General features: G+C 42.2%; 2 protein-coding genes and 1 non-coding gene across 4 annotated transcripts; 2 read left to right on the top strand and 1 right to left on the bottom strand.

The window, feature by feature from the left end:
• Nucleotides 1-9933: 9933 nt before the first annotated feature.
• On the top strand, nt 9934-13063 carry LOC112286951 (phosphoglucomutase, chloroplastic). Its single transcript, XM_024529430.3, has 2 exons — nt 9934-10206; nt 10555-13063. The coding sequence occupies exon 2, from the start codon at nt 10646-10648 to the stop codon at nt 12548-12550; it is 1905 nt and encodes a 634-aa protein (XP_024385198.1). The 5' UTR covers nt 9934-10206; nt 10555-10645; the 3' UTR covers nt 12551-13063.
• A 386-nt stretch (nt 13064-13449) lies between these two features.
• TRNAL-UAG (transfer RNA leucine (anticodon UAG)) lies at nt 13450-13529 on the top strand. Its single transcript has one exon. It is a non-coding gene; the product is annotated as a tRNA-Leu (tRNA).
• Nucleotides 13530-14634: 1105 nt separating this feature from the next.
• Nucleotides 14635-20995, bottom strand: LOC112286402 (uncharacterized). Of its 2 annotated transcripts, XM_024528264.3 has the most exons (6): nt 19404-20995; nt 18946-19290; nt 18568-18656; nt 16070-18457; nt 15731-15935; nt 14635-15623 (listed from the first exon to the last, which is right to left on the bottom strand). In XM_024528264.3, the coding sequence occupies exons 2-6, from the start codon at nt 19022-19024 to the stop codon at nt 14881-14883; spliced, it is 3504 nt and encodes a 1167-aa protein (XP_024384032.1). In that variant the 5' UTR covers nt 19025-19290; nt 19404-20995; the 3' UTR covers nt 14635-14880. The 2 variants fall into 2 exon arrangements, with proteins under 2 accessions (XP_024384032.1, XP_073392171.1); XM_073536070.2 differs by having other exon boundaries at nt 18946-20995.
• Nucleotides 20996-22560: the final 1565 nt, after the last annotated feature.

Here is a 22560-nt window from a genome sequence, read left to right as displayed (position 1 = left end):
TCTTTTTTATATTATATCTATTTTTTTAGATTCTTTTATAATTTTACATGTTTTTATTTTGGCTCAGGCTACAAGCATGCTCTAAGTTGTTATATGCACATCCATTATGTCTGTACATAAATCGAAGGCTTTTAATTGGCTCATCCAGATCTATTTTTCCTTGTTATGGTATAGGTCCTAACTCCCTTCTTCTCTTCCTTGCCTCAGTGTGGGTCATGGCCTCCTTTCTTCTTTTCATTGCCTTGACGTGAGTGTCATTGCCTTGCTCTATTTCCCTAGTATGGGTCTCATTGCATTGGCGTGAGTGTCACTGCCTTGATCTATTTTCCTAGCATGGATCTCATTGCATTGGCGTGAGTGTCACTGCCTTCCTCTATTTTCCTAGTATGGGTCTAATTGCCTTGGCATGAGTATCACTGCCTTGCTCTATTTCCCTAGCATGGATCTCATTGCCTTGGTGTGAGTGTCACTGCCTTGTTCAATTTCCCTAGCATGGATCTCATTGCCTTGGCGTGAGTGTCACTGCCTTACTCTATTTTCTTAGCATGAGTCTCATTGCCTTAGCGTGAGTGTCATTGCCTTGCTCTATTTGCCTAGCTGTTATGGACATACACATGTAAGCTAGTAATTATATGTATAAATAAGTAGAAGTAAGTAAAAATACGTAAAAGTAAGTTAATTCTATAATATTTGATATAAAAGCTTTCTAGAAGCTTTATAGACATTCTTTTGACCTTACAGGTGTCTTTAATTGATTTTTTGGGATTAGAAACATGGTCAACAAGTTGGCCATGTGCCACACATGTTGTTAGCTTGAAGACCAAGCTAACTATGTGGCCTACACATAGAAAAACTTGCCTTGTAAGTCAAGGCATGTGTCCTACAAAGTCAACACATATTGGAAGTCCTATAGAACGTCGCCACGTAGCCCTTAGTAAGATAGTATATATAGAGACAAGAGTGAAGCCTTCTTCACTCTTGTCAACTCTTTTCTTGCTTCGAGTCTAGCTTCAAGGATCTCTAATTTTCTTGACTTTTGGCAATAGCCATTCTAGTTTCTTTCTTAATATACATATCAAGTTATTTCTATTTTGTCAACTTTATTTGAAAGAAGTCTCACTTGTTTATTTATCTTTATCATGTTCTTATCCTTGACAGATTGACAAGTATATACTTATAATATCAGAGCTTTGTCTAATCTTGATTAAAAGTGGATTATCCCTTTTTCTTAATAAGACATAAGCATATTAGAAGTTACGAATTACCCTCTTCTAAACTTCTATTTGTCTTGAGCGATATTAGACATCTTCTCTTTTCTAAGTATTATCATAGCACAACTTGCTGAAATGAAGAGTGCAATGGCACAAATGCAAGAGCAATTTAGGAAGTTAATGCTTGCGATGTACCAACTCAATTTATTACCATAAGGAGTAACAAGATTGGCAGGAAGTGAAGATATAGAAATGATTGGAGCTGCTTCAACATCTGCACCAAATCATGTCCCTTCTTCTATGGTGGAACGCCCTTTCAGTGTTGAAAAACCAAGAATTACCCTATCTGAGAAGTTTGATGGCACTAGATCAAAGTTTAGAGGATTTATCAATCAAGTATAACTTGTGATTGAACTTCAACCCCAAAGCTATCCAACTCTCGGATCGCAAGTTAGATTCATTGATACACTTCTTTCACGTTCAACATTATCATGGTTTTCATCTTTTCTTGAATGACAAGATCCAATATTGGATAATCTAGAGGCTTTTTTGGCGGAGTTTCAATCCATGTATGGAGAACATGATGTAATTCGTGTTGCAACCAATAAAATCCATATTTTATGATAAGACAATCGATCAGTAATATTGTATGCTTCACAATTTTGACAACTTGCAACTAATATCAAGTAGGATGATGCTGCACTTATTAGCCAATTTCTCTACAATATGAGGTAAAAAAATTAATGCTCAACTTACCTGATCTTCAAACATTGAGTCAAACAATTGACTTTGTTGTGAAGTGTAACAATCGCCTTTTTTAATTCTGATCTGAGAACCGTACAAGTAGACCTCAACGTTACTATAATTCAATAGCAACACCAACATCTCTTCAAGACATATATTTGGAAGTAGAGGATATGCAAATTGATGCAGTACGTTTCAAACCTCTTACTGAGCAAGAAAAGACTCATCATCATCAGGAAGGATTGTGCTTATATTGTGGAGAATCTAAGCACACTGCTCAACATTACCCAAAGAAGTGACGCAACTATAAAATGAGGAGTACGGCGATCAAAAAAGATAGCATGTCGGAAAATGAATTTGTCCAACTACAATAGAGACCGTGCGGCTGACACCTTGTACAATGCCTAGTGAAGGTCCTATCTTCTCCTCAGAACCCTCTCCATGTTTTACAATAAATGTTATTCTAGGACCTAAACATCTCAAAGTCTCTACCTTACTAGATTCAAGAGCCTCAGCATGTTTCTTAGATGAAAAATTTGCTAAAAGACATAGCATATTTTTAGCAAAAAAAACTAAACATGTTCATGTAGAAGTCATAGAAGGTCGTCCGTTGTCTTCAGGAGATGTTACTCATGAAATCCTTCTTATAGAAATAATAATTAATAGTCATAGTAGTTTTGTAATATTTAATATCATTAGATCTCCTTCTAATCCAATTATTTTAGGTTTATCATGGCTAGAAAAATATAATCCTAAAATAGATTAGACTTCTTGTAGTCTTGACTTTTCTAAAAGTATAACTAAGAGTGAAGTTAATCAAGTAGAAAGTCATAAGTCTAGTATAATTAAACCTATATTTGTAGGTAGAAGTGCTTTCTTACATGCTGCAAAAGAAGGATTACCTTGTGTCATTTATGCCACACTTGTTTTTATTGGTGGAAAGACTTCAAGTGGCATTCCAAGCCAATATCAAGATTTTCAAGATGTATTAGAAAAAAATAATGTAGATACTCTTCCAAACATCGTTCCTATGATTGCTCAATTGACCTTCAAGAAGAAGTACAATCGCCATTTGGACCAATCTACAATTTATCTCAAAATGAGTTGACTGAACTCAAGGAGTATATTGAAGAGAATTTGGCCAAGAACTTCATACGCCATTCCAAATCTCCAACAGGAGCTCCAATTCTATTTGTGAAGAAAAAAGACAGATCATTGCGGATGTGTATCGATTATCGAGGACTCAACAAAATCACTATCAAAAATAGGTATCTACTACCTTTGATATTTGGACTTCTTGATCAGTTGAATCAAGCTAAGATCTATACAAAAATAGATCTACAAGGAGCATATAATTTGATACGCATGAAAGAATGAGATGAATGGAAGACTGTGTTTCGAATAAGGTATGGATATTTCGAATACAACGTCATGCCTTTTGGACTTATAAATGTACCAGCATCATTCCAACATCTAATGAATGATGTCTTTTGGGAGTTTTTAGATGATTTTGTTGTCTGTTACCTAGACGATATCTTAATCTATTCTAAGAATCTAGAAGAACATGAACTTCATGTTTGCCAAGTATTACAAAAACTAAGAGATGCAATACTCTATGCCAAGTTAAAAAAGTGTGTATTTCACACTACTCAAGTCGACTTCTTAAGATACATCATTTCAAATGATGGACTTATGATGGATCTTAAGAAAGTTCAAATTATTATGGATTAGAAGATTTCCAAAATGATAAGAAATATCCAATGCTTTTTGAGATTTTCCAACTACTATCGGATCTTCATCAAAGACTTCTCTCAAGTTGCAGCTCCACTTACACGTTTCACTTGTAAAGACAAACTTCAATGGAATCAAGAAGCAGAAGTAGCATTTGAAGCTTTGAAGATAATCTTTGTTTCTGCACCAATCTTGTATCGCATCAATTTTTCTAAGCCATTTTTTATGAAAACAAACGCATCAGACTTTGCTTTGGGTGCCGTATTGTCACAAATGGGAATAGACAATAAACTTCACTCAATAGCTTTTCATTCCAAAAATTTTCAGCAGTCGAGATTAACTACAAGATCCACGACAAAGAACTTACTATCGTGGATTCGTTTCAAGAATGGCGCCATTATCTAGAAGGTGCTTCTAGCCTAGTGACAGTGTATATGGATCACAAGAACCTTGAATATTTTATGTCATCACGTATTTTGAATCGTCGCCAAGCTCGTTGGAATATGTCTTTATCAAGATTCAAATTCAAGATCACTTATCGACCAGAAAAACAACAAGGTTTGTCAAATGCACTCTCTAGACGATCTTATCTTACATGAAAGGAAGGAGATGCTGCTTTTGATCAACAACGGATAATTCTCTTGAAGTTAGAGCATCTTCATCTTCGAGCAATGAAATCAACACTAATTGTTGATTCAACTTTTATTAAGCAAGTTCAGTCAAGTATGTCTTTTAATCCTCTTATTCGTGATATTAAGGGAAATCCTTCAAAGTCTAATGATACTTCCAAGTTTGAATTCAAGAAGAATCTACTATATTTTGAGGGACGCCTATATGTTCTAGAAGGTGAAGCTTCATTACGTGTTCTTCAAGCTCATCATGACTTTCCAGTAGTAGGACATTTTGGATACAATAAAACTTTGGAACTAATATCCAAGGATTTTTGGTAGCCACAAATGTGGAAAGCAGTCAAAGATTTTGTACAATCTTGTGATCTTTGCTCGAGATAAAAAAAACTCCTCGTCATCGACCTTACGGACTTCTTTAGCCATTATCCATTCCAGAACAACCATGGTCTTCTATTTCTATGGATTTCATCACGCATCTTCCAATCTCAGGTTCTTATGACTCCACATTCGTGATAGTAGATTGTTTTACCAAGATGGCACATTTTGTACCATGTACAAAATCTATCACAAGTGAAGAAACAGCTAAGCTCTTTCTTGACAATATCTATTGCTATCATTGATTACCCAAGGATATTATATCAGATAGGAGAACTCAATTTGTATCAAGATTTTGGCGGACTCTTTTCAAGATTCTAAAAGTGGATATAAAACTATCTTCGACATTCCATCTTCAAACTGACGGACAAATAGAGCTTGTTAATCAAGTTTTGGAGCAATATTTAAGATGTACCATTAACTATCAATAAGATGATTAGACAATTCTTTTGCCATTGGCAGAGTTTGCTTATAGTAACACAGTACATTCTTCTACAAAACAAACATCTTTCTTTGCCAATTATGGTTATCATCCATGACTTGATACTTTTGACTTTTCAAAAATTGATAATCTTGCTGCAAAAGATTTCACAATTCATTTGTCAGAGCTACATGCAACGATGAAGGCGCAGTTAAAAGAAGCTCAAGAACAACAAAAGGTCAATGCGGATGCCTATCGAAAGGAACAACCACCATTCCTTATGGATGATAAGGTATGGTTACTTTGTTGCAATATCAAGACCACTTGTCCTTGTGAGAAGTTGGACTATCGAAGGCTTGGACCATTTCCTATTTCTGCACAAATCAATCCAATTGCATATCGTTTATACCTACCAGAGTCAATGAAAATCCATCCAATATTCCACGTATCTCTTCTTGAACCATACAAGACAGTGGACATACCAAGAAGAAGACGAGCTCCACCTCTTCCTATAGAAATGGACAATAATGAAAAATTTTAAGTGGAAGAAGTCTTAGATTCAAGGCGGTGCCGAAATAAATTGGAATGTCTTGTCCATTGGTATGGATATGATATTAGTGAATGCACATGGAAGTCAGTAAAGAATCTTGCAAATAGAGCAAAGGCGATGGAGGCTTTTCATCGACGACATCCATCAAAATCAAGATGAAAACCTTCTTTATAAAAAAAACAAGATCTAGGCAAGATAACATTCTACTTTAAATCCTCGTTTGTAGCTTCTTTGTAGTTTTAATGCTCAAGAGATGGAGAACCAACAACCAGCGGATTTGACTCAAGAGCCTTTCTTTGCTGATCTGCCAAACGAGACATTACGATTGTCGCAACCTTCAAGATGACACAATCGAGATGAAGATCTTCAAGAACGACAAGTTCTTCTTCGAATAGATGGCGAGATACAACATGTTTGGTATCACGACCTTGGAAGGGACTCCCGACGTTTAGTGATTTTACTAGATGTAGGAACAACTCTTGATGGTGTTTCAAAAGTTATATTCGAAGGAAGTTATGAAGGCCTCAACAATGATCAAATAACTGGGTGGTCTTCTTGCCTTGGTATGGGACACTATCGATGGTTGAGAGTCCCTATCAATCATCTTCAAAGAGAACAAAGATCACAGTATGTGGCGAATATAATTTGTCGCATCATAGATTTCCTCAACATATGATTACCGCTCCTCATAGAACTCGTCCTTAGAAGGGAGGGTAATATCACGGACATATGCATGTAAGCTAGTAATTACATGTATAAATAAGTCGAAGTAAATAAAAGTACGTAAAAATAAATAAATTCTATAATATTTCATATGGTAGCTTCTTAGAAGCTTCATAAACATTGCTTTGACCTTACAGGTGTCTTTAATTGACTTTTTGGGATTAGAAACGTGGTCAACAAGTTGGCCATGTGCCACACATGTTGTTAGCTTGAAGACCAAGCTAACTATGTGGCCTACACATAGAAAAACTTGCCTTGTAAGTCAAGGCATGTGTCCTACAAAGTCAACACATATTGGAGGTCCTATAGAACGTCGCCATGTAGCCTTTAGTAAGATAGTATATATAGAGACAAGAGTGAAGCCTTCTTCACTCTTATCAACTCCTTTCTTGCTTCCAGTCTAGTTTCAAGGGTCTCTAGTTTTCTTGGCTTGTGGCAATAGCCATTCTAGTTTTTTTTTTAATATATATATCAAGTTATTTCTATTTTGACATCTTTCTTTGAAAGAAGTCTCACTTGTTTATTTGTCTTTATCATGTTCTTGTCCTTGATACTAATATGGGTCTGAATGCCTTGGCATGAGTGTCATTGCCTTGCTCTATTTCCCTAGCATGGATCTCATTGCCTTGGCATGAGTCTCACTGCCTTGCTCTATTTCTCTAGTATGGATCTCCTTGCCTTGGCGTGAGTCTCACTGCCTTATTCTATTTCTCTAGCATGGGTATCATTGCCTTGGCGTGAGTCTCATTGCCTTGCTCTATTTTCCTAGTACTAGTTCCAACCTCCTTCCCTCTTTTTCTTGCCTAAATGTGGATCCCAATTCAAGTCCATGCCATCTATAGTATAACTATAGACAATAGTTGTTGGATTGCACATATTTACTTGATTGGATCTTAGCTCTTACACTTTGCCTCTTTTAAAAATTCATCACTAATTTAGTTGCTCATCTATTTAATTGTGGTGATCAATGTTAGAGATTTGAATTAAAATTATTAATTTATCATTCTTTCTCTTCCCTTTGCGCCAAACATTACACCAAAGTTCCATGCATGTAGCCAAATATTGTGCACTATGATTATGTCATCCACACCAATGTGGAATGTAGATTAAGAGAAATGCCAAAAATTGAACTTGGGGACTTACACTCAACCAGTGATATAAAGGGCGAGAATCATTAAAATGTACAAGTTCACCTTTCATCTTCTAATGTACGAGTTTTAGTCCTCACTAAGGCAAGGAAGAGATGGAAGGAGGTGGGATCCATGTTAGAAGAAGAAAAAGAGAGATGGGAATTGGGACCTCCACCATCGAAAGAAAGAGAAACTATGGGATCCATGTTAGGGCAATAAAGAAAAGAAGGGAGGTTGAGATGTATATCAAGCAAAGGAAGAGAAGAAGGGGACTAGGACCACATTGAGACAAGAAAAAAAGAATATGGATGAGCTAACTTGAAGGCTTGGATTTGTTTATAGACACAATGGGTGCGTATATAGCAACTTGAGGTATGCTTGTAGCTTAAACCTTTTAGTTATTGTGTAAAGATTTAGAATTTTTTAAAAATATTATTATTATTTTTTTAAATGTTGAAGACATAGATCTTTTGTTAAAATTCTTTCTTATAATATGTATATATGTATGTATGTGTGTATATATGTACAAATTTTTTCTGAATTTGTATAAAAAGAAACAACAGAAACAACTTATTAAATAAAACTATAACAAAAAAAAAACAAAAAAAGACTTAAAAATCATTTGGGAATGTTAAAATATCTTTATTAAATTTTAATAATAGTTTTAGAAATAAACTATAAATTTTATTTATTTTTAATTATTTTCTTAATAAATGACTAAATTCCACAAATTTTGATTCAAGATAATCTTACAAAATCTTTTTGAATAAAAATATTGATAAAGTTGTAAAATGATATGTTAGATAATTTCAAAGAAATTGTTGAGATTTAGAAGTGTATAATTGATAGAGATGTGTTTTTATTGATAACTAGTTCTAAATTGTACTTTTGAAGTAAAAATAATATTTATGGAAGAAGACATATTTGGTTTAAACTAATTGCCAAACAGTTAAATTCACTTTTAAAATATCATTTTTGAACTTGTATTACATCTGTAATATTTCTTCAAAATATGCATATGAAATCTTGGGTAAAAGCTATTTACAGTTAATAATAGGAAAAAAAAAAAAAAAAAAAAAAAAAAGTACTGTAATCACGCTTGAACTGGTTGGTATATTTTAGAATTAGGTACTAGAAAATAATAATCAATCAATCAATCAATCAATGTTGGCATAGGATAAATATAATTATATTTATACATATTATTTTTTTTGCAAAATCATATCACATATTCTATTTAATTGGTTTTTTTTTTTAGAAAAAAAATGAATGACTAAATGGTGTTTTTCTTAAAGCAAGTAGCCAATGTTATTTTTTTCAATATCATTTAGAAGAGCTTCAATAATAGTCAGATCTGCTAAACCATATATATATAAAGCTTAAAAATGTCAAATCTTAATTTAGAATTGTCACAAAAAACTTCATACTAAACAAGTATTACTCATTTTCTAAGATAGTTGACGTAAAGCATCTTTTAATTGTAACCTTTAATCGCCCATACTTATTGCTGCTCTCATTATCTTCTGGAATTTTGTGAAGTTGCAAAGGAACCCAGAGAACCCATGTTAACAGTGTAATGTGACTTCAACCAACGACGCAAGGCCTTGATACGTTATGCCCTAAAGTGCCGTGGCACGACATCATGGGGCTTAAGTTTGTTCAGGTGCAGTGACAAACAGTAAAATAAGCACCGATTTTAGGGTTTGAACAGAGGAAGCATGAAGTAAACACTAATTCCAAATGCAGCTTGAAGCCCTAATTCCAGTGCAGCTTGTGCTGCATGAAGCCCCCAAGCGACGTCGGCGATGGAGCATGAACGTTGTTTGTTCAGGGACGGGGGCTGGGGCGGGCAGGGCTCTCCGCGAAGCACGATGAGGAATGGATACGGAACCAGCCACAACAATCTTGTGTGTGAGGAGCTGTTTTGTCTCTGTGCACAACGGACGGTGTACAAACGACGAAGCAGCTGGAGACCACAGGAATCTGAGAGCTCACGATTCGTCAAGCGCAAAACGCATTAGCACTCACAGGTGGACTAAGAGTGAGAGAGAGAGAGAGAGAGAGAGAGAGAGGCAACGATTGAGAAATAAATATCTTCTATCCTCACTGTGGGAAATTGCACATTGGGAATTGATTTCTTATGAGGAGCGCGGTACATTCTTGCAAAAGATCCCAGCGGCCACTGGCAGCGCAAAGGCAACGCTGAAACCATCCGTTGGGCATCTTTCGCAGGGCTCCGTCTGGTGTTTCCCTGGCCCCACGTTGCCCATAGCGTCCGCAAACTATGTCCTCAACGATGTCTTGAATGGTGAACCTTGGATAGGAGCAACAAAGACCAATGGTTGTTTGCGACGACCGGGGAAGCGGGGCCCAGAGACGGCAGGGAATGACGTACCGGTCATCCCAGAGGGGCTATTGGAGCGCCAAATGTTCTCGACTCGCGCCATCTTGGCTCCTCCACATTCTACTCAGCTGTCTCCCCTCGAATCTTCCCCTGTGGGGTGCCCCTGTATCGAGCCTCCCATCATTGTATGCCTCACATCTAGCGTACAAATTGGCCAGTTTTCTCGCTCACGGAGACATTCGATTAGAGCTAGGGGTTGAGGTTGAGACTCTGCGTAGCAGTAGGGCTCCTTTGAACGGCTGCAGTCTTCAACATTGCAAGTTGCGGTTGGTGTGATGTGCGTTTCAGGTGTGTGAATCTCTGTCTCATCTGTGCGTTTCAAGGTGTAGTTTTTGTTGCATTGTGTCGAGTTTTCTGGTGGATTTTAAGTCGTATTTTGGCTTTGTGATTTTGGGGGATTTCGCATTTTTGAGTGACTCTGAAAGAATCTCCTGTTGCAACACGTTCTTTTGTGTTTTGGTTTTTGAGCTTTCATCTTATATGTTGATTGTTATTGTCACTTCGAGGACAATGTGGTGTGATTTCATCATTCGGTGATGTTTTTCAAGTTAGTGTTGCGTATCGAAAGACGTTTTGCGGTTATAATGTCAGTTTATCGAGGTCAACAACGGAATTAACTTCGTGTTCATTCGACAGGTCTATTTGCGTTACGCGGCTAGAGGCTGTTGATCCCCGTTATTCAGTCAAGAATCGATTGTGGCGGAGTTTGGTTGTATTTCACTTGACAATGGCTACCGCAGGAGCAGTTAGAGTCTGGACGCCATGCCTACCGCAGGAGCAGTTAGAATCTTCCCTCTCGTCGGGTTTGACTCGTTCTGGCTCTGTGCCTAGGAGAATTCCCGCAGCTCCCCTGGCGCCTTTGTCATGGGGTAGCTCCTTTTTGTCTCAAATCTCCCCAGCGAGGCCAATCCAACGCATCCAGAGCCAGATTGCGCATGCTGCCAGCAGCAGGACGGATTTTCAAATTAAGAGCGTCCCGACCAAGCCCATCGAGGGGCAGAAGACCGGCACAAGTGGGTTGAGGAAGAAGGTGAAGGTATTCATGCAGGAGAACTACCTCGCAAATTGGATTCAGGCATTGTTTGACTCCATTCCCGAGGAGGATGTCAAGGGTAGCACTATTGTGCTTGGAGGAGATGGGCGGTACTTCAACAAAGAAGCCTCTCAAATCATCATCAAAATTGCTGCCGCCAATGGAGTGGGCAAAATTATGGTTGGAAAAGATGGCATCATTTCAACTCCTGCTGTCTCTGCTATAATTCGCAAGAGGGGGGCTGATGGAGGGTTTATCATGAGCGCCAGCCACAACCCCGCCGGTCCGGAAGAGGATTGGGGCATCAAGTACAATTATAAGAGTGGACAGCCAGCACCGGAGTCGATCACAGATAAGATCTATGATAACACGACGAGCATCAAGGAGATTAAGATGGCAGACCTTCCCGATGTGGACCTTGCAGCTGTGGGCACCACCGATTTCGGTGGGTTCACGGTGGAAGTAATTGACCCTGTGGAGGATTATCTAGAATTGCTGAAGGAAGTATTCGACTTTGACTTGATCCGCAGTCTCCTTGCCAGGCCGAACTTCAGGTTTAAGTTTGACGCCATGCACGCTGTGACTGGCGCCTACGCCAAGACTATCTTTGTCGATACCTTGGGCGCATCAGAAGACTCCATTATTAACGGCATTCCCAAGGACGATTTCGGAGGGGGCCACCCCGATCCCAACCTGACGTACGCCCACGAGCTCGTTGATATCATGTATGGCCCCGATGCTCCTGTTTTTGGTGCTGCAAGTGATGGGGACGGCGATCGTAACATGATTCTTGGAGACCACTTCTTCGTGACACCCTCCGACTCAGTGGCCGTGATCGCTGCAAATGCGCAGCAATCCATTCCATACTTCAGTAGCGGATTGAAGGGGTTGGCCAGATCCATGCCGACAAGTGGGGCTCTCGACTCCGTTGCGAAGAAGTTGGATTTGCCGTTCTTTGAGGTTCCCACAGGGTGGAAATTCTTTGGTAATCTGATGGACGCCGGGAAGCTTTCAGTCTGCGGAGAAGAGAGTTTCGGCACTGGCTCCGATCACATCAGAGAGAAGGACGGCATCTGGGCCGTCCTCGCTTGGCTCAACATTTTGGCACACAAGAACAGAGATGTCCAACCTGACGAGCCTCTCGTTTCCGTAGTCGACATTGTCAAGGAGCACTGGGCCACCTACGGCCGCAACTTTTTCGTCCGCTACGACTACGAGTCTTGCGAATCTGAGGGAGCCAACAACATGGTGGCCCATCTGAGAGACATCCTCTCGAAGAGCAAGGAGGGCGACAAGTATGGCGTTTACACCCTCAAGCTCGCGGATGACTTCACATACACCGATCCGGTGGACGGCAGCGTTGCCGCAAAGCAAGGCATCAGATTTATCTTCACGGATGGATCCAGAATCATTTTCCGGTTGTCCGGCACTGGATCAGCCGGCGCAACCATCCGGTTGTATGTGGAGAAGTTTGAGCTTGACTCCTCCAACCATGATATGGACGCTCAGGAGGCCCTGAAGCCTTTGATTGACATCGCTCTGTCAATCTCTAAGCTGCAAGAGTTCACTGGTCGGGAGAAGCCCACTGTGATCACATAGAGTGGGCAAATCCTCTGCTGTGCATTATTTTCTTTTCTTTTTTCTTTTTTTTCTTTTCTCCTCACATTCCATGTGAATTCACTTTTGACAGGGACAAATAATTAGAGGTAAAACCTTAGATCTTACTCTTTTACGGGAGAGAAAAGGTGGGTTCAGTTCAGTTTTGTAACAGGTGTAATTTTGGATTATGTCAAAACTTAATCTGATCTTCTAGCAGCAGCAGTGAGTGTAGGATTGAGAGTGAAGCGGTTTCATATTGCTTCTAACCCTTTTACTGGAAGGTTTGGGTCTTCAACTCTAGGGAGAGACTCGTCAGTTGAAACTAGTTAGACTTCAGGAAATTGCAGCTTTTTTCCTTAATCTGCCGCAAAATGACTACTATAATGGGATAAGTCTCGGTCATTTGAGTACCTTGAGTAGACCTTGCATTTGAGTTGCTCCTTGAGGTGAAAGTCTCAGACGTGTACGTCTCATCTTTCAGTTTCAAATGTAAACATACCCCCTTGCTGCTGATTAGGATCGTTCATTCTCATTATGATACTCCTCAAATCATCGCTCATTTCGCTTTCTCTGAAAAGGCGTATCCTTCCTATCAAATTCACGTTGCATCAATGATCTAAAACCAAAATGAAATCTGCCAAAAAAATAAAATATTGTAAAATACGCAATAACTTCTGTTGACATTTTCAAGTATCTTTCTAACAATGTAGCACAAATGATACTTATTAACAAACCAAGTACAACCCTTATTAGTATTGCATAATGCACATTCAAACACGTAATCAGTACATATTCCTTTTTGAAATAAGAAAAATTACTACATCTCAATACTATTTACTATTTTCAATAATGATCCATCAATAACTGTAACCCAAGTATTCATCTGGGTTTCTTTCAGCGACGGTTTGGCCGAGCGGTCTAAGGCGCTGGATTTAGGCTCCAGTCCGGAAGGGCGTGGGTTCAAATCCCACAGCCGTCACTACTTTTCTTTCAACTAGTTTGGACCTTCTGAAATCGTGCAAGCGCGACCAAGGGTGATTCAGTGGAAGGATCTGTCCTCCGAAGGCGGGAAGAACAGGGGAATGTTATGATTGTTAATTGAAAACCTAACCCCGTTTTTGCAATAGCCGTAGTGATGTCTTGTCCAGTTTGACTTAATTTCGTAACCATTTTTAGAAGCGAGCACATTTCGAACTTCATGTGCAAACTTCCAGCTTATCGGTCAAACAACAGCGGTTATGAACAGCACCTACATGACTGGATTTAAAACACATCCTTGTGTTTTTATAGAGGTGCACAACTGTGGTTCCTTTGAATGCGGAGAAGTTGCTAGCCGAACAGCAAAAGGATTTTTGCCAACTTCTGCGAAATGGTGTAACGCATTCCTCGAGGATAGACTGAAAATACCAAAGCATCTTCGCGAAGAGGCCTCGCAGTGCCGGAATCTTACTTTTCTAATTCTGTCGACACATTGATGATGTAACGTTAACATTTCACCGATCCGCAAGCAGGTACGTGTTGATAATCTGGAATCTGAATTCGGCTAGTGAACTCAAGTTCTCTCAATTGCAAACATTAGTGTAGGAAGACTGTCACTGGTCAGAATCTGTTTTACTACAGACAACAATGTAATCCAGCAAGCATGAGCAGTACTTGATGAGAGCAAAAACAATGATGCAAATGCGACTGTGCAGGTGCTAAATTAAGCTCGATATCCTCGAGTAGACCAGAAGCGACACTCTGACAGCGATTCCATTGTGTGCGTTTACTATCCGCGAAAGAGAGTAGGTTTTTTGAATCCTCTCGGCAGATCATGAGAGTCGGCATCCGTTTCATTTCTTCCCTCAATCTAAGTCCTGCGTCCCTTTCATGCCGAGGTCCTGCGCCTGTCAGAGACATCTCCCGTGAATCACTTGCTCTCGAATCGTTCCACCCCTTTCCTCGCCGACTACGTAGTACTCGACCATTTAACCAAGGAGTTAGTTGCCTACAACCGTCTATGTTACAAATTGGAATTCACTGTTGAAAAAGATAATTTGACTAACAAACTGACACTCAAAATTCCATCGTGGTTGCAAATTAAGTTGGATCTGGAATCTGGAATCTGGACCTCTTCAGAAATTCATTCAACATCGAGTGTGCTGTCAATTCAAAATTTACAAATCTGTACAAGCTGCGAGAAGCAAGATCTGTGTTGCACTAATGGCAGACTCTTCACAGCATTGCTGTACATCTAAATCGATTCTGTAAGCTCGCAACCAAATCAATGGGCCTAAGAGAGGTTCCAAGTTCCAAGTCCACAACCAATTCTGACTATCTACATTTCTAGTTTACACAATCAATCCTCCGGAGAGCTCTTCGATCAGGTCATCGTAGATGGCTTTCTCCAGTTTGAGGCAAATGCGATCAACGTCGTGGTAGAGCGCCAACCACGAGCTAGAGGATTTCAGGTCCTGCGCTACAAGACTTTCGAGGTAGTCATTGTGCGAGTCGTGGCAGCGACCAGGGAACTGCCGCTTTTGAATCTCGATCCAGATATCTTCCACGACCTTCCTTGCATTCGACATCATTAAGGATGATAGTGAGACATTACGAGATTCAGTCACTTGCAACCCAAGCTGATGGTAGCATTGAGGCTCTAGTCTTGCAACTATTATCTCGTTCACTGCGTCAAAAAGAATTCGCCGTCTTGAACCTCCCCGCTTGTCATGACAATACGAGGCTTCTAAGCTGTTGAAGAGATGAAGACTGATCGGTTGCGTGGAGGAATGCCACCGGCTAATGCTCCGCCCGCCGTGAGTGTGGAATCCCGAGGTCACAAGAACGTCCCTCACAAATGCGAAATCTACCTCAGAACCCGCAGGACATGGTAACGCCTTGAACCCGCAGTGCAGGCTCTCCTGCCGCAAATTCGTTGAGATTCGACTTGAATCACTAATGGAGTCTCGGGTGCCACCTCTTCGTGTGTGTAGAGGGACGCACGCCGGGGCAATCTCTGCGACACTCTCTAGGTCGTCTCTCACTCTTGAATCGATTTTATCAGCTTTCAAAAGCCTCAATCGTATTTGGAGTTCTGTTAGACCACAAGAAGATTAGAAGAAGAAATGAAGCACATTGTGCACGCAACCGACAGATCTACGCAAGAAAGAGAATTATGAGGATTGAAAGAAGGTAGCTGACCTTGAAAGTCATCTGCGATTTCTTTGAACTCAAGAGGACTGGGGGAATCCTCCGACTCGAAAGTTGGATCTAAAACAGAGACAGGACTTGGCTGTTCATTCTTGTCGCTGCTCGAATCCTGGCCAGCCTCATTCACATTATGTAGAATGTCTGGCACCGTGGTCCGTGCTCCTGAAGGCTCCAGTCTTTTATTTGCATTCTGAACCTGCATGGCACACCAAAATTTGAAGCTTCAGTCCCTAACTCGCAACCAATTCCAAAGAAAATCCCACAGAAAACAGCCATCATTTCACAATTTCTCTGCACAAACAATTTTTGAGATCTGGAAGTCAAGCATACCTTTCGTGTCTGTGGTGAGGGCGGACACACATTGCTTCGAAGCCGTTGGCGTGCTGTGGTAGGGCTAGCGGCGGTCGACTTGGGTCTGGAAGGCGGGGTCAGCTGAGAGAGCACTTCTAAGAACTCATCCTCGCAGGAGCCGGGTTCGGACTCCGCGTCGCTTTCAGGAATGACGCTCTCGTCGGGTGGCGAAGATTCGTGGAATCGTTTAAAAAATTCACCGTGTATCAATGGCTTTGAAGGTAGGATCATCTCCCTCGGGTTTTCCTTTCCCTTCTTCGACCCATTTCTGCTAGACCGGGCATGAACCTTGCTTGTCGCCGCGTTGTCTGCATCGCTTAAGGTATTACTATGTGAGACGCAGGATTCAGCAAGAGCAGCAACGCGCGCTAGTACAGGACCTGGCGTTGAATGCATGGATTCCGAGCTATCCCCCCCTTTCTTCCTGCCAATTGAGAAGAGGCCCTTCTTCTTTTCATCGCATTGACGGTCCTTTGCAGGATTGGACACTACCTCCGGCCTGGGCTTTGAGAGCATACGAGCTGCCTTAGTGGCACATTGCCCCCGCTCTCGCAACAAGGCCACGTTTGGCACCGATCGACATCGAGTAAGACTCGACCCAGGCTCGCTGGCGCCATCGACATGCTTCAAGCTGCCGCTGTTAACTGCAGGCTTCAAGGCATTTCTCTGGGTGCTACTTTCACTTACAGAAGCCGACCTCCGCATGGGACTCTTCGCCACCTCGGCGCTGGAGCGTGGAGATCCAGGTCGGGGGGATTTTGATGCAAACGTCGTCTTCTTAGCAGTGGCCTTTTCCGCTGCATTTAATGTGACCGAATTTTCAATTGGACCCCTGGGTTCAGGGTTTAGGGGTTTCTCAGCTGTCCGCTTTTGCGTTGCCTTTGCTCTGGTTGCTACTTCGTTTGAACGAGGAGCGAAGAGGTGAGGGGAGCTCGGCAGACTAATGCATGACCTGATCACATTTTCTCTGACAACCTTCACTGAAGGTGTCGTCATGCCTTCACCATCACTCGTGCATGCCATATCCTCCATAACCGGTGTCTGAAATGAAATGCGCTTGCCGGTGGAGAGAGTCTTTGTCAACGAGATGTTGTTCGTCGACTTCCAGGAGCCTAACCCTTCACGAGCCTTTTTGGCAATCTCTCGCGCGATGTCTGAGGAGTCTCGCCCTGAACTTCGCAAATGTTCCTTGCTGATACTCTTGGCAACTCCAACATCCTCTCCCGCTGCGCTATCCTGTCGGCCTCTTTGCCGCAGCCTTTCTTTGATCTCTCCGATGACATCTCGAGCAACATTCTTGTTGCTGCTTTTGACCTCGTCTTTCGGCACCTTCGGGGAAACGGATGGAGACACGTGCCTCGAATTCGTTGAGCTTGACGACCTACGGATCACATTCTCCGAGGTTTCTCTTGATACTGTGTTCTCACTTCGAGAACTGTTGCAGTTCTCAACTGCTGGCTGGGGTCCCGCGCCAGATGGGATAGTAGCTGGCTCGTGCCTCTTATTCTCGTTTCGTCTCCTAGAATCGGATGGCATGAAGAGACGAGTGATAGCGCGAGGACTGAACCCCTCCCGCTTCCGCTCCACAGAGTCTTTGGGAGTAGATGGTGAGCTACTTTTCCCCTTCTTAGGTTGAATGACTGGTGTTGTGGCATTTGAGACTTCGTTGCTGAACACGATGTGAGGTTTTTGCTGAAGGAACTGAAAAATGAAGTCCTTATTGCATTGCAAAAATTCCATTGCATCAAGGAACTCCTTAGATTCCTCAAATTTTCCCTGACCATTGAGACGCTGCTTCGGTTCAGCAACGATCCCTTGTGACAATGCTATTCTAGCTTTATCCAGTGTAGCCCGCACTTTGTTTTTCTTCTCTTCTAGTTGGTGATTCATGTCCTCCAGCTGGGAGTTTCGGGCGCGCTCTTTTTGCTTCGCCTCGAATTCGATCTTAAACTTCTGCAGCTGCTCTTCTTGCGGGTGGTCTCGGAATGTAAGCACCGGAGCGAGCAATCTCTCTTCTTTGCCCTCACTCGCAGGAGTACGCTGCGAATTCCGAGGCAGAGGAGGACGCTGCCAGGATGACGGTACTGCACCATGCGAATGCTGCCTGAACAAAACTGGGCTTCCTTCAGCTTGCTTGGCACATCCATAAGTGGGCATTTCTTGCAAAGATATCCGAGGGCGCACGGTTAGAAGCTCATCCGGCATGGCATCCAAGCCCATCAGCCTGGCCACAATGTTGGGAACACGTCTCTTAGTCTCCGCTGCTGACTGCTTAGATCTTTCATGTCCCAAGGTGCGTGATGCGCTGCTACACTGCCATTTCGCACCACTCGCAACAAGGCCGAGGTTGTAGCATTCGTAGCCAAACTGCAATGAAACGTTGCGCACCTTAATGTTGTAATCTTTGACGAAACTGGGTAACAGTTAATAACTTCCAGAAACTAACAGCTGCAATCAAGCAGTACATTAACACTCACAGGAATGTCCTCGGGCCTGGAGGAGTTTCTCCTCTCAATGCCAGCGGCTTCACCCGGTACGTCTAAACTGTTCCTTGGCGCCTCCAAACCTGTACGAGAGAAACAGCAAAATAAATGAATAAATAAATAAAATAAAAATTATCACCTAACAAAGAAGTTCTTGTGGGTTGCATCGTCTCAGAATCACATCTGCATTGAACTTTCGGACATGTTTTGCTAGCCCCGATTCAGACAACCATACAAGTCAAAAATTTCTACTGTGCAATTTCTAGCGACACAGTGAGCACGCTCAACAGCTAAGAAAAGCTAGAAATTCTCATATTCCTGCGCCTTCTCAATTCAAATAACCAGGCAGGCGTCTGGATAAAAGAGTTCTACCTCCATCTATAAATCCCCGATGATGTGTGTCTCCGGAGAGAGCCTCTTTCAAGTCGAAGGCTTGAAACATACTAGCCATGGAAGAAAGACTCGTAAGCTTATTAGTAGTTGGCCGAGCTAGGCTCTGACATTGCAACTAACACCAAGTCCTGGCACAAGCTTCGAATGATGGCCTCTTGAGCTAATGTCAACAGCGTTCAGAAGGCTCCTGGGGCTCCATTCACATAAATGCGTTTTGCCTTGAAAAATTTAAATTCTTTGAATGTCGGGGACGCTCTTCGGAAGTACATTGCGACGCGACCTCTTCCAACAGTGACGTCCGACCGTCCGAGGTCCACCTTCAGCCTGGCGAACGATAACAGCGCTAAATTAGCACGTGGTCACTTGAATGGGAGAATCGCAATTAGACTTGATGTTGAGGTTTGAGCCAGGTTTTTTCTGACCCAAATGTCTCGCACCTTGACTACAGCCCAACGTTGGCACTGAGATAGACCGATTTTAATCACAGTCCCATGATACGGGACATGCACAAGCATCGATACAGATGTCTCCTTAATCGTAATGTTCGCAACACCACGCCCGAACATGAAATTCGGACAGTGATATTCTGTGAGGTTTGGGCAATTTAAGATAATCTGCAATGTGGCGCTATACCGCTGTGACCAAGATTGACTCGGCACAGTGAGCTCCTGGCGATGCTTTTGCCGAACGTGGACGTCGTCAATGGCCCATTGCTATGTCCCTGAGAGCGTCGCCACAAGGTTCTCATAGTTGAAGAAGGAAGAGGCCACGAAACTGGTGGGTTAGTAGCACCCAGAACGCAAGCTGATGAAGTCGGTAGGCTAGCACCGTGGAATTGAAATTGGAAGCTTGTTGATAGTAATTGAGACTGCAGGAGAGGATGAATGCGCACTTGGGAAATGAATGCCAATACACCGGTAGTTTAGCAATCCAATAACCACTGTTTCTTAATAGTTAGCAGAAGCGTCTCATTGAATTTGCAATTGCTTTGCGACCTCAGCATGCTCTATTGTAACAGCCCAGAATCCTCCGAGATTGCAGGCAATGCTGAAAAGCGCGCTGGATCACTATCTAGTGCGAGTGTTGAGGAGCTACAACGAGAGAGGGCGGGAGCATTAAAGCCCAATAGTTGCAACTGCAGGTGGTTCCCATTCGCATTGACAGCTCCACTCTCACAACTCTCTAAGCTTTTGTCTTCTGGAGCTTGACTACACTCAATGTCCACGACAAAACTATCATCGAACGACGTCGCCACTTCACGCCAGGCACAGGCCACCAAGCTCATTTATTCCGCCCCTTTAGCAAAAGATTAGAGAACTCCATCGGACCTCGGAAGCCATTGAACCAGCTCAAGTCAGCTGTCACACAAGCGCGCTTGCACCAGCAGAAGCTCTCAAAAATTCCTCAGTCGACAAAGCACCCTGGTCATAACGGCGCAATTGGCCACGCCTGTTTCCCATCCGAATTTTCAAACCACAGGACCATGCTTTACAATCAACAATTACGCAGTCCTGTTTTCTACCTCGTGATCAATCCGAAGCTCCCAAATCTCGCTCCTCCTATGAGTGTAGTGCTAAACAACGCCCACCAAATGCTACCTCTGATGCCTGAACATAATATTCATGCCAACATCTCCCAGCTCCCAGTACTCATCGGTGACACCTCCGGAAGGCACACTACATTGCATGGGATAAATCTCCACAGGTAAAACGCTCTAAAATCAGGTACACTCGGCATCACTTTGAACTCTGTTGCAGAGCTCCAACCTGCTAAAGAATAGCTGACGGCCTCCAACACAACGCTGGAATCTGATACACCACCGACTGACCCTACTTCCTAGAATATAGTCGTCTACAGCCGCTGTTCCATCCCAAGCTTCCAGATACCAGCTACATGAACGTTGGCGTGCACTATTAATCGACACCCAGAGTTGCGTCACACGAGTATTGAATTCCCACACTCGCTTACAGAAGCAGGGGACAGAATTCTATTAACATTATCGATTCTGACGGCCAGTAAGTTGGCGATGGTGGGCGACCAGAGCAGACTTGTCAGCTGATGAGTAGCCCCCGCTATGAGTGCGCTCCCAAAGCGCGAGTGCTTCAACCGCCAGTGTGAACGCCTCTGCCCCAGCCCCCTCTCTTTGAGCTACTGTAGCCAATTGTGGGCTTGTCAAGTCAAGGGTGGACGCTTTGTGATTGGCTCTGTTTTTTCCACCCCCTTTGATCTTGACCACTACATCCCCCCCCCTCTTTGTTTATTTTTGAAAATACTGTCAATGTATAGTGGATAGGTACAGACACAATGTGTATGTGGGTTCAATCCATATGGCAGATGATACAGACAGGATTTCATACAGTTTTCAGAGTATCATGTTGCAGACTGGCCAGGGGTTTTCCAAAATTTGCATGGTATTCTGCAGTGGACAAGAATGGTAAGTTAGTGGGGGGTTGGGGGTGTGTGTGAGTGGGAAGAGAATGATTATTGTGATAGGAAATCCAGCATGTGAGTGCTGAACTTCAACTCATGCCATTGACAATGGTACCACTCCAGTCTTGCAGTGCAGGGTGTCAATGGTTTCTGAAGAGAGTTGATGAGAAAGAGAAACCCTGACACCCACTGGTGGCAAACTTCACACCCCCCCCCCCCACTCCCTCTCCACTCCCCCTTTCAGTCGACTTTAGGTGCAGTCAACTGAGGGGGGTTGCAGGTTTCCTGTGTAGAATGTGGGCTGGATTCTAATCTCCAAAACTGGACTTCACTCTGTGAGCCTGCTGAAGATACTGCTGCTTTTTCTAGATTCAACACCAATGTTGTCTCTGTTTCTTTGTCTCCTTCTTAGCTTTTTTATTCTTATTCTTATTCCTTTCTTAGGTGGGTAAAATGATTCCATACTGGGGCATCAGGAATCCTAATTCAATGCTGTATCCTGTTCACTCTGTTGATCAGAATGGGCATAAAGCTCTGTCTGCCTCCAGGCAGGACACAGGATTTTTCAAGTGGCATGTGGCTTCAGGCCATGGCCACTGTTTGGAACTGGAAGGGAGACAATGACTTGAAGAAGCTGGCATTTAAATTTTAACTAACTTGTATTAGATGAGCCAGGAATGGTACATGGCTGATCTTGTTAATTGATACCTGTAGTTAAGGATTGGACACATTCATTGAAAATGTAAAGTTTATTGTCTAAGGCCAAAACCCATTTTTGATTTACTCTCACTCCCTGATTAAATGTATGTGCAAGGAGTGTATATACCTACACTTGTTAATGGTAAACCATGTACATTTAAATGATGAGAGAAGCATCCAATACATTATCACTTCTTTCATTGCATCTGCAAGCATATGTGCCTTTCACCACATTAACAATATCTCACATTCATTTGCATGCAACAGTCTGCAATCCATGGCATGCAATGGAAGGTGACCCCAAAAACAACCTGTTTCTAATGTTTTCAACTCCTACAAGCTTGTCATTTTGGGGATACAGAAGCAAAAGATGGGTTTTTTACTCTGTATTATGTGTAGGCTTAGATTAATTTAGATTCAAACACACTGGAAATTTGAAAATCAATTGATTTGTTGGAGAAGAAA

This window comes from Physcomitrium patens, chromosome 9, assembly GCF_059467195.1.
Source record: "Physcomitrium patens ecotype Gransden chromosome 9, ASM5946719v1, whole genome shotgun sequence".
Lineage (NCBI taxonomy): Eukaryota > Viridiplantae > Streptophyta > Bryopsida > Funariales > Funariaceae > Physcomitrium > Physcomitrium patens.
This window is presented reverse-complemented; position numbering and strand designations above follow the sequence as displayed.